This window comes from Cyrtonyx montezumae, unplaced genomic scaffold (assembly GCF_038088225.1).
Source record: "Cyrtonyx montezumae isolate F1298 unplaced genomic scaffold, pur_monq_1.0 scaffold_2, whole genome shotgun sequence".
Taxonomy (NCBI): Eukaryota; Metazoa; Chordata; class Aves; order Galliformes; family Odontophoridae; genus Cyrtonyx; species Cyrtonyx montezumae.
Genome location: NW_027071936.1, coordinates 47920112 through 47932456, shown reverse-complemented (window position 1 = coordinate 47932456; position 12345 = coordinate 47920112). Strand labels below are relative to the sequence as shown.

Below are 12345 nucleotides of genomic sequence, written 5' to 3'. Positions count from 1 at the left end.
CACCTTACATATTTTATCAAATTTCAAGTTCACGTGATTTTTAGAAACTGAAGTGAGAATATAAAGTAATTTGGGGCATTTTTCTGCTGTAACTTTCCATAGCAGATGGTGGAAATTCAGCACAGCACTGAAAGGTTCTCTGAAGGATTGAGTTGTGCAGGAAAATCTGATGTTACTTCTTATGGTGATCTCAAAGAAGGGCTAGGAAGGCGGAGGTACATGGGAAGACTTGCAGCCAAATTCAGCCTCTGTACAGGTAACATAGAGGCCCTTGGCTCTCGAAGACTAACAGGCCTTGAAGTCTGTCCTGTTTGCACCGTGTGGGAGAAAATCACTGTGTACCAGCCCAGTGAGCATGATGATGGAGGAGCCTTGCTCTGGGAGGATGCAACCTACAGTCCAGAGCATGGGAACAATCTATGTGCTGGTAACAGAAACATAATGTGATGGGTGAACAATTTGCTGGCAGATGGAGCTCAGAGGGTTATAGTAAATGGATTTGCATCAGGTTTTTGGTGAGTTGCTGATGGGATTCTGCAGGGCTCTGTTCTATGTCCAGTTCTTTTTCATGTGGTCCTCAATGACTTGGGTACAGGGCTTGAAGGTATATTAAGTTTGTGGATGATACTAAAATGAAATATTGACTCCTCCAGGGTAGAGGAACCTTGCAAAGATATTTAGCTAAATTGAAGGGCTGGACAGTCAGCTACTGCATGAAATTTAACAAGACCAAGTACTAGATTCTGCACCTGGAGCAACCCTGGCTATATGTACAGCCTGGAGGATGAGAGGCTGGAAAGCAGCGCTGTGGAAAGAGATTAGAGGTTCTGGTTGGTGGCAAGTTCAACCTGAGTCAGCAGTGTGCCCTAGAAGCCAAAAGAGCTTCAACTGTACCCTGAGGTGCGCATGATAATTTCATCAGTCTTGTTCGTTTAACCTCATTCTGAGACTAGCTTTGTGGTATTTCTCCTGTATTTCATTTATTATACTTAATCAGCTGGAATATTCTTTCTGCTTTGCTGAGAAATACCATTACCAAGAAATAAGTTAACCTACTGTGACCAACTTCCAAAACTTTTTAAGAGTTGTGGTGATGCTGTAGTATTCAAATCTGATTGAAAATCTTGAAGTTAACTTAATGTAGAAGATGATTTGAAAATTTGATAGTTTTTAAATCCGCACAGTTGTCAGAGAACAATGTGAGCCTTCAAGCTGAGGGACTGTGAGTATCCGTGCATTATTCCAGCATTCTGTGTTGAGTTCTCCAGCTTCACAAGTGCTACAATAACAAAATAGTAACAGTGAAATTATACAGCTCTCATTGCTGTCCTGCACAAAGTCTGCCTTCTGCAAAGGTGTTGGATGCAATACACACAAAGTAAGAGCAAACAGTAGTGCATACTTACAGCTTAAAATTAGATGACAGTCAGCAAAAAACTCTAGGCAAATAAATGTAGTACAGGCTGTGCCTGAACCAAAGTAAGGATGAATCTTGACACCCGGGTCGCATATAAAGAATTAAGAGTTCAGAAAATACTGTTCGATTCACATCAACATTGTGTAGTATCTGAATGCATGAAACTACAAAGAGGAATAACAGATTATTACAGCAACTCCACTGTATTTCCTGTAGTTACTCATTGCTGTGGCTTAAAGTATTCTTATTTCAAGAAAAGAGGACATTGGGAAAGAATGCTGTCTTACTCATTGCCAAATGCAAGTCAGAGAATCTGTAGTAAAAATACAGTTTATAACTTTTCATCTAATTAATTAATGATCGTAAGGAACTTCGTGTTCAGTTGTAGTGTTTTAAAATTCATTTTGTGGTGCACTGTGCAGTGTAAAGGCAGAATGTATTTGTTAGAGGGGAAACTAGAACTGCTTTAGCATTTTGCATAAAAAGTCAGTCTTGTTCAGTACCTTGTTAATTTTCATGGTGTGTAGGACAATAGCATATGGAGAACAATTTTGCTTCATAGGGGTAGATAACATCTTTAAATATGGAGGGAAATGCTTTCTCAAATATATGAGAAAACAAAGGCCATATCTGTCATGTAGGTTAATGTAATCTATCTAGGTGGACTCGAGCGGTCTTCTTGCAAGAATTAGATTGTAGAGCTGGGTTCTGTCAGAGATTACTAGAAATAAGCACTTTAAAAAGAAATTTGGGTTTTAGAGTTCACTTACAGATACTTCAGCACGTTCATTCAATTACGTTTTGTTTTATTTTCAGATTCTGTAATGGCCTCAATGGATAAATTAAAACCATATGTATTAAAATACAAAGATGTCAATTGATAAATAATGATACTAAACAAATCACCTGTCTAAAGCAGCTCCTTATTTTTCCATGCAATCAGCTTTTTGTTTTGAGTTTTGCCTGCATGAAGCTGACATTTATGCTGTGCCCTCAGGGTCATCAGATGTGGGCTCTTTGACTGTAGTGGAGCAGAAAACCAGCACAGAGGAGGTATATATAACTGCTGTATTTACTTTAGCAGCACAGAATCCCATTCCGTTATATGTCAAAATGAATAACGGTAACAAATTGCTATCATAAAATCAGTGCTTTCCCTTGCCTGGTATAGACACCGTTGTATGTTTCTGTTTTTTTACCCTCTCTACGGACATCAAGTTATGGGAAGGGCTGTGGGAAATATTTTCCTAAAGAATGATTTGTGTGGCTGGACAAATACAGGCTTAAATGGATATGTGTGTCTGCCCCAAAGGTTGAGCACTGACGATCTGATACAAGGATTGAGTGGATAATGCCAGTTTATACTTGGTTTGTCCTTTGTACCAAACTACTGATTGATGCTTGCTTCTCCTTTCTTTCCCACCCTCCCCCCACTTTTCCCAGTGACAGTGATTGAGGTGCATTGCTGGCCATAAAAACAGCCCCACTGCCAGCTCTTGCTTTAGGCTGAGTTTGATCTAAGTTTCTGTATAACTGACTGAATGCTTTAGACTCCAATCCTCTTCTTTCAACCATACCTAGCAAACAAAGAACCTAGTTTTGCACACTCATCATGAGCAGATTATGCTTTAATATGTTATTATTTGTAATCATAATGTAGTGTGACTTGCTGAGTTGTTTTGTTCCTTTTTTTTTTTTTTTTTGTACTTATCATCATACTGTACTGGACTTTCACAGTGAGAGAGAATAAGATGAAATCCGTAACTCAGCTAATCTGAGATTTCTGTAGGCTGTATACAGTAGACGTGCAGAAAATAATTGCTATTAGCTTTCAGCTAACATCTGGAGGTATGTTGTACATCTCAAAATGAGGCTAACTAAAACAGAGGCGAGTCTTACCTCCTGAATCTGAGGCTGAAAATATATGTGCTTTAAGTTCAGGCTAATTCCATTAAAGATGACAGAAAATGCTTGTGGTAAGGAAGCTGATCATGTAGGTACTTGATGTCCAGTTGCTGTGGTTAATTCCTTTTGAGAAAATTTTGATAGACAGAACCACTTCCAAAACCACTTAAAAAGAAAACAGCTACAATGCACTAGCACCTTTGGGATGATTAGCATAGTTGATTCAGCATCTCTAGCAGAAAAATTGGATTTTTCTCCTTTGATTTAAAATGCAAATGAAATTATGGCATATGTCTAGGAAGCAGTAATATACTTAAGTCTTGTGAGCAAAATTCCATTCAGTGCTGCTGCTTCCTGACATGCATGGGCATGTTGTAAGAAGTCAGGTCCTCTTTAGTCCAACTGAGGACTAGAAGTTGCTTTTTGTTTTCTCCGCTTTATGCATAGTTCATACTACTACAGCAGTGTGGAGTAAATTGCTCTGATTTCCAAAGTGAGACTGTGATTTAGAAGGTGAAGCAGCTTCTTCTGGAGGGCACTGTGCAGAAGTGCAGCCTTTGCTTGGCATTTTTTGTATTCTACCAGTAAATTTTTTGCATGTAGTCAGGCCCTTGGAAAATTGTTCTGTAATTGCAGGAAAGAAGCTTCGTTATTCTTAAAAGTGATAAGTTCCCAGAGTGGATAGCCTTTTTTTCCCCTCCAGTCTCAAGTTCGCAGACTCTTCATGGCTTAAACCGAGGTGTTCAGGTGCCACTTAGTGGCGGTCCCAAGGAAATGTAAGACACTGTGCTGGCCGTCGTGATTCTCACCTCTCCTGCTTTTGCTACCCGCCAGCAGAATTCTTTGCTTTGTCTTAAAGGTACTGGTGGTTGAAGCTAAGACTGGCTGAAATCACAGCCTGGTGGGCTTTAGAGAAGAATTTCAGTGCTGTGATTCCCATTTTTCTTTCTTTTTTCCAAATTGTGTTGTCAGAGTTCTATTTAGGCTCTCCTTTGTGAAACAAGTTGCTATTTTGCTGTGTTGTGAGCTAGTACAGGAACCAACCGCACATCAAGGTGCTGCCCCTAGAGCTGAAATACTGATGTTGCTGGAGTTGTTAAGAAAATACAGTGTATTCTTCATTATTAGAGTTAGAAAATAAGATGTGCTCTATGGGGCAGTATTCGGTATTGGCTGATGTTGTAGATTGTCTCAGTTACCCATAGCAGGATATCTGATGGATGTAAAAACCTTAGTTCAATCATATTCTGAGCTTGATTACAATACATTTCAATCTGGATACTGGTCCTCATGACTAGAGTTATGACTTCTAGAAACTTACTGGACTCAAGAATATCATTTACATGTAAGTTACAAACTCCATAGTGAACTAGTTACATCCAGCAGGCAGCAAACAGCAGTGTGTGTACAGTGTGTGCAGGCTTCTCTTTTGGTGACAGGAGGTTTCCAGTGAGCATTCATCACGTAGGCAGAGTACTGTAGGAAAGACATGATTCCAGTTTTCATTTCAAATGAAGCCATTTTGTTTTTTTTCAGTGCAAGCTTTATGGTTTTGGTGTTTCAATAGAGCATCCATAAACAGGCTGTGTTGGCGACAGTCAGAAATGTTCCCAGGGATGTAAAAGAAAACAGAAGGCAGTTTCCACTGGAGTTCAATCTGATCTTGGTTGTGAGTGAAATCAAAGCACACATATGGGATTTGACATGGATATGCAATGAGAGAATGTAATCGATGTATATTTAACTCTTTGGCTTTAATATTGCAGATTTGCATTTTAGAAACAAACTGAGAAAATGAATTAAAGCTAGCCTAAACTTAATTCATAAGTCAATTATGTTTGAAACCAACACAAGACTAGGAATTTATTATGCTCCAGGGTAGGAGACCCTGCTCAGATAACCTCTGAGGTTCTTTGGACCTGTGAATGTAATCAGACTTGGAGATCAGATTCATAGGCTGCAGTGGTAGCTGAACTCACCGTGTTCCAGTGTTGTAAGAAATGTAGGGTGTGACTGAGAGGAGTCCTTCTGTCCAGCACATCCATCCACATGTGTGCAGGCCTTTCTGGAACATCAGTAGTACCTGTTGTACTGGTAATACACAGGAGGAAATGGCAAAATCAATCCTTAATGACTTTATTCTAACTTTATTTCCTTAAGTAGGATGCCACACACATTTTGAGCTTTATTCCTGAAAATGTGTACGCATTTCCTCAATTTTACCTACTCCAGGCATCTAAGAGCAATGGTATCCTAGCTTTCCCAGCTGTTGGAAATGGTTAAAATGACCTGTTTGGAGCAAATCCATTTTGTCTGTGCGGATTCGTGGTTTAGGGAGAGCTGATTCAGCGTCTTAAGGCTCCCATTGTTCCTGCAAAGGAGAGGAAATGCAGTCAGCACATGTGGCAAAAATGTGCAGCCCTGCCTTACAGCAGCGTATCCTGAGCCCTTTGAAGTGATTCAGCTTTATCAAAACCACAAAAGCTCAACAAATTCTGTTGCTGTATTTTATGTTTCTGCATTGTATGTTATATTTCACAAACGATTTCCGACGTGTTTTTAGCAGTCAGACAGAACTGGCTTAGAATAGCTCCATGTGGAATGCAGTCTGTAATGAAACCCGAAACTTCAGAATGATAAGTTAACGGAATAGCATGAAAACTGTCTTTCCAGATCGGTGCAGACAGTGTTTGAATCCTGGCTTTAGAGATGTTTTATTGCCATTTTGTGGCTTTACTGCTATTGAAGGGCAGTACAACTTAGCCAAAGCTATAAAATATCGCAGCAAAGAGCCCACAGTGCTGCCTACTAAGGTGCACTTCATAAGCCTTGAGAAGAAGGTCGGAAGGATAGAGATAAAAGGTATAAATGAAAGTGTGTGTGAGTCAGAACATCGCTGATAAAATTTTCCACACTTATGACAGAAGAAAGACATAAACAACAGCACAACAAAAACAAACAGTGCCGATCATAAAAAGAAACAAACAAACCAGCCCTATATGCATCATACGAAGTAACCATATGTGCAAGTCCTGATGTTAGGAAGTTTCCAGTGGCGTTCTGGGTGCCACGTGACACAGGAAATTTCTAGGGCAGGACTGTGCTGCAGCTTGTAAGCAAAGGAAGGGCTGGCGATGGGAAGGGGCGCGGAGTGTGGGCCAGGCCAGCTGCACACTGCCAGTTGGCTGCAGGGCCCTGGAGCTGCAGGACACTGCTGGTGGCAACTCCTACTGGGGTCCTGTCCAGACCGATGACATGAGGGCAACGTTACAGAAATTGAAGTTTCTTCAGCTTGATTCTGGAAAAGAACAAGACAGTAAGGTACTTGTTTCCTCTTTTTGTTACCTATATTTAAGGTGCATAAAGATATAGTAGCGACTGAATCTATGACTTTGGTGGGGTAGGACTGGATCCTTTTCAAATGAATAGGTTTCACACCCACATGCTCAGTGTACGGAAATTGCAATAGCACCACAGCAAGCTCTGGACCTGCAGAGATGTAAACCTGAACTGATATTCTTTATTTTTAAGCTCTTTCCCAGTGAAAACAAGAATATTACCATGTAACAAGGGGAAAAAAAAAGGGTTAAAGTTTTATTCAAAGTGTTACTATTTTACTACTTCAGTTTGAGATGGGAGTTCCTTTAAAATAACTCCAGTAAAATTCCCATAGGCTCTATGAACTGCCTACGGGGAATGCTGTGGAATTCGGTTATGAGAAATCAGTGTGATCTTTGCACATATCAGAGCTATTAGGTTTATTAAGTTATTAATTTACGTTGTGGAGAGCTGATAACTGGCTACTTTGCATGGCTCTTCCTACTATGGAGTTCAGTATACTTTCCTAGACTACTACTGCTGTGACTGACACGCACAAAATATGCTTGGAGCAGTGGGATTATTTTCATGTTTATAGTTAATTACATGATCAAAGCAGCTAAGCTTCAACTCGATAAAAGTATGCATTTAAAATTGTTTGGTTTATATTATTCATTACTGAATGTCTGTAAGAGAATAAACTAGCAAGAGGCTCCATTTAATAGCGTGTAGTAATGTGCAACTCACAGAGTAGATAAATTTTATGTGTGTTTTTATATTGAAGTAGTTAAGTACAGTGTTATTTTCTGTTCACAGACTGTTTTTCCTCCACACTTGCTAAACGTTGGGGTTTTTTTTACTGATTAATTTATTATTAGAAGTAGATAGTATTTACTTGTATTTTCCTGTGTGAGATGGTGCTTCTACACAAAGGAAATGAGGCATTTTCAAATGAAGCATCTGTCTTCCGTCTGAGTAACTTGGCTTAACCATTTAAGTTTCAGGATCAAGGAACACTTTAAGTACTGCCTTTCAGTAAAGCATTCCTAAACTTTCAGAGGTTTTTGTTTGTCTTTTTGTACTGGAGACCTCTCGGTAGTTGCTGTGAGGAAGCAGGAAGCATGGGAGGCTGGAGGAGGAGGGCTCAAAGTCCTTCTGTGGCCTTTTTTTTATGTCAGGGGGTGTTAATCCACCTTTAATTATCCCATTACTAAGTGTTTTGTTGCCGGGGTGGAATGAATATTAAAAAAAGAAAGTCTGGCATCATGAATATTTTATGCTTTATCCAGTCATGTCAGGGGGTGTGTACAGATGTGCATTGTCCCTGTGGTGGCTGCTGCTGCTCTCTTCCCAGAGTTTTCTCAGCATCTTGCAGAGCTCAGCTAGTTGTCCCTCGGCTTGGTCACACTGAGAAGAACAAAAATACTGTCCTCCAGGAAGGGGTACGGGAGGTGTCTGCTTCAGCCACAGTTAAGATCTCACTGACGATCTCGTGGGTGCCATCTGTCTTTGTCTCTGCACGGTAGGAGCAACCTCATTTGTTTTCAACTCCATTCTATGTTCCTGCAGTTTGCCACTTTGCTCCCACACATCCTTTTCCAGTTACATAGCTGCTGCTAGAAAATCCTCCATCCCAAAACAGGGTAAATGCTTGGAAACTCTGATGCCTCTGTTGGCAATTTTCTGCTATGTGCAGCATTTTCTCTGTTGTTCGCTTGCCACATTGTCCTTGTGGTTTTCTTGCCTCCAACCACTCAAACTGAAGTGGTATCTGTACAGGTCTGTCTGGACTTACCTGCAGGTTCAGGATGTGTTTGGTTGGTGGGTTTGTTTTTTGTTTGTTTGTTTGTTGTTTCTTTATGAAGATCTGATCAGTTGGTTACAACAGCTCACTCAGTAGTGCACATTTGATGATACGATCACATATGATTGTGCCTTAGCTGAATTAGTCAGAAATCCATGGCAAAGTTCCTGATGGCTTCAAGGGGATTTTTTCTGCCTGCAAGAAGACAGAAAATACTCAATCCAGCATAAAGTTTGCCAATTCAAAGTTTACTCATTGGTGTTTTTGGAAGCATTTGATGTGTCAGGATGCTCTCAGTCCAGATGAACATTTTGCATTAGATGGCCTCGATGTATATGAATGGGTATCAGGACCCTACCACTGGATTGTATTTATTGTTACACTGTTTGTGGATAGCCTTGCTCTCTTTCTCCATATATTATTGTATTAACATCCCAGCAGGCATTTCTGTACCTAGATATATTAGATGCCCTTGGTATCTCTTCTTTGATGAAAGACCGCAAAACCTTTCTACTCTGAACTTTCCGAATCAAATGCTAAGAGATGATCTGTTCCACTCAGGATACCTGCCTATCATCTGCTGTCACAGAGAACTACCTTACAATAGGGAAGAAATAAAAACAGAAGTTTCCAAATCAGACCCATGGGGAAGAATCTTAAAATAGTGGTAGCAACTCATAAAGCTACTATAACCTTATGATGAATCCTTTCATTGTCTCATACTCTCTTGATGTTGCTCTAGTTGATCTAGTTTTGACTGCAGGACGGCATTTGGAGTATTCCATTCCACTGCTGAGCAGCACGTAGACCTGGGGCTCCTGTTCTACTCTCATATGTGATTAGGATCACCATTCCTTCACTTGAATCAAGGCATCTTAGCAATTAAAAATTTTGTAGCTGAACAGACAATCGTATGTATGCTAAAATCTGCAAAAGAGTCTGGAAAAGGTTCCACTGCTGAGGTCAGTGCCCAGAGCTCTGGCAAGAAATCATTCTCTTCTGTCAGTCTGTTGCACAGGGAGATGATTGCATGTTATCTCTGGGCATCAGTCCAAAGTCTTGTGTTTTTCTTGCTACTACTGGTTAGCAGATAGCCAAAGCTCTTCAGTCTACACTCTTAACTGTCAAACTGTACAAAAACTGTACCAAAACATTGACATTTTCCTTTCCCCTGAGTATATGAAAGCCATTAAGAAGCCATGCTGTTTTCTTCAGTGAGACCTAGGTTTCATCTTCACCATGTACATGCAGCTCCAGACAGTGGGCTCCTTTGCGCTTTGCCTGAGAGGACAGCTGCTGCCAGCCAGCTACCTCTTTTCATAGGGCTAGTGCCAGTCTTGGTTGATAAGGTTGGTTGGTTTTATGATTAATCTTTTATTTTGCACTGAGAAACTGGAATTTATTTATAATTTAGCTAAAATGAGTAACAAACTTCATTCTTTGTGATTAATTTTTTTGATAGAGGGAAGTCTGTTCTTTTCAGTACTCTTCCTTCAATGGATCCAGATGAATTGTTTGTCTTGTCTTAAAATTTGATAGAGATGGCTTAAAATTCTGGAGTTATTTTGTTATCTTTTAATATAGTTGTATATTATTAACAAAATATTATTAATATCGAGAATTCTTATGACAAACAGTATTAGTGCAATAGTAACTTCCATCTCTTTCCTTTGACAAAGGAGAAACCATCTAGCCCACTACTTGGAATTTGAAGGGATGAGGCAAGATTCAAGAACATCTTAATGAACAGTTAAAACTAAGTAAGGGAGGATAAAAATTGCAGATATTTTAAACAAAGTCTAAATAAATACTGGTAACTACTGGCAGGCATATTGTTTTCTTAGATTTTTTCAATTGCCCTTGCAAAGACTTCATGTAGATCAAACCCTAATAGGAAAAGAAGACATAAAGGGGACTTGTAACAGGTGATGTGGGCAGAGGGGATAATTCATGAGAAGAAGAGCTGCAGAAACAGGTTTAAGGAAAAAGTTTCAGGGTCTACTGTAAAGCCACCACCCAAATTAAAACAAAAGCAGCAGGAGAGACCAGTTCTCAGGTAGTTATGGTTGTGATTATAACCTTAATGCAATTTCTTGTGAGACTTCATTCAGTTGTGACGTACTGCAAAGTAAATCAGATCTTCCTTTCTTGAGTTAAAAGGTTCACTATAGTTTCCTTCCTTCTTAATACTACTTGTATTTCCCCTCTTTCTCCTTCTCTCCAAATGGTTTCTTTTAATGCAGAGAGCTTTGTTTGAGGAGAAATAATGAGGGTATTTGTGTATGTGTAAATTTTTGAAGGACATCTATAAAATGGAAAAATCCTTTTTCTGACAATGTAAGCTTTCAGTTGGGGCTTTGAAGCATTTTAATTGCTACTGTGTTTAAAAAGAGGCACAAATATTTTGCTAATATTTTCCATCATAACACAGGACTGTTCATAGGCATGAGGGTTACTTTTTAAAAAAAAGATTGTACACTTAGATAAGATGGTGTCAAGTGCTACTTACTGTTTATGCAATACAGATGTTATTTGCCCTGGCCCTGAATTTTTCCATTTAGCCAAAATGGTTATACAGTATTTTTTGAGAGGCAGTTGTTTGCACAAGCCAAATTTAAAACAGAAAAATACAGAGGTTCCCTTTTCAATGAATATCCTGAAAATGAATGCAGTTATTGTTTCTACATCATTGCTGTTTTGGAAGGTGAGCAAAACAGAGATCTTTTCATTTACACAGAAGAATTTTAATGCATTACAAACATTTTTATATCTGAGCATTTAAAGCCTACCTGCCAGCATTACTCAAATGTCCGTGAGTGTATCCAATCCCTCTTCCTTCAAGGCTGGCATTACACCATCTCCATTCAATAGGCAAACTAAAGCAGAAAGAGTCCTGAAGTAGTATGCCTGAAAATCACCTTAACACTGTTACTTTATCTCCTATTTCAGTGTCTTTAAAACATGACCAGATTTCCTCCCAGCCCTGTAGCATGTACGAGATTTCTGAGTGCATCTAAATCATACGTACATAGTTTAGAAGTTAAGCAGCACAAAGTGACACGTTGAGGCCAGCTCTTTTTGCTGGTGGTAGTCAGGGCTAGAAGCCAAGTCTCCTGACTGACATCAGCATTTAATGGAGACTTGGAGGATATGTGTGTATTGTTAGTTTGAAACTGTGGAAGGGTGCCAGCCAGGAAGAGGGAGCTGGAAAAGTTCCCAAGCAGGCAGGATCTCCCCAGAGAAAAGGGCAGAAATGATCATTTAGATGCAATACTGTTCATATTCAGCATTACAGAAATACAGCTCTAATGCTACCATCGCAGAACAGATAACACTGTACAATTCTAAGCAGCACATGATGCTCTGCCATTTTTCTTGCCTGAATTAAAAGTAAACCTAGTTTTCATATGTTACGTTGTAAGTACTTCTGGTGTTTTTGTAAGGTGCCAAGTTTAAAATCCTGAGAACAAATGCCCTTTTTTCATATATGTGCTCCATACATCACATGTAGTAGCAGCAGGGAGAATTTCTCACCTCTATCATGCCAATAAACCTTTGAGACCACCACCAGAGTGAGTGCTGGTCATACAGTTTATTGGGTTTATGGGTAAAGAAAGCCCACACAGTCAAATTGCCCATGGCCACCACTGTAATGACAGAATGAGACACTGGTCATCCTCATGAATCACTTTTACTTTCACACTCAGAAAAATGGATCTCTGTTCTCCTTTTATGAAAATATAAAATGTTTTTGCCATGGTTTTAATTATTGAAGCTGTAGCATTGGTTTTAAATTAATTAAAGAGCAGCTCCAGGCAGGCTTTGGGCTCTCCAACCATGAGAAGGTCACTGTAGGTAAGCTGCATGTTGGTTAGTTAGCTTATATTTGTTAGTATTTTGT

General features: G+C 39.5%; 1 protein-coding gene across 4 annotated transcripts in view; it reads left to right on the top strand.

Annotated features, from left to right (window-relative positions):
- Positions 1–12345, top strand: part of TBC1D1 (TBC1 domain family member 1) — a 101997-nt gene that overhangs the window by 21779 nt on the left and 67873 nt on the right. The window contains exon 1 of one of the 4 annotated variants that reach the window (XM_065735676.1): positions 6470–6643. The exons of the other annotated variants lie outside the window; for them this stretch is intronic. Coding sequence (XP_065591748.1) covers positions 6578–6643 — 66 coding nt within the window. The 5' untranslated portion in view covers positions 6470–6577. Of the gene's footprint in view, positions 1–6469; positions 6644–12345 lie in introns of those variants that run through there. 4 annotated transcript variants of the gene reach the window in all.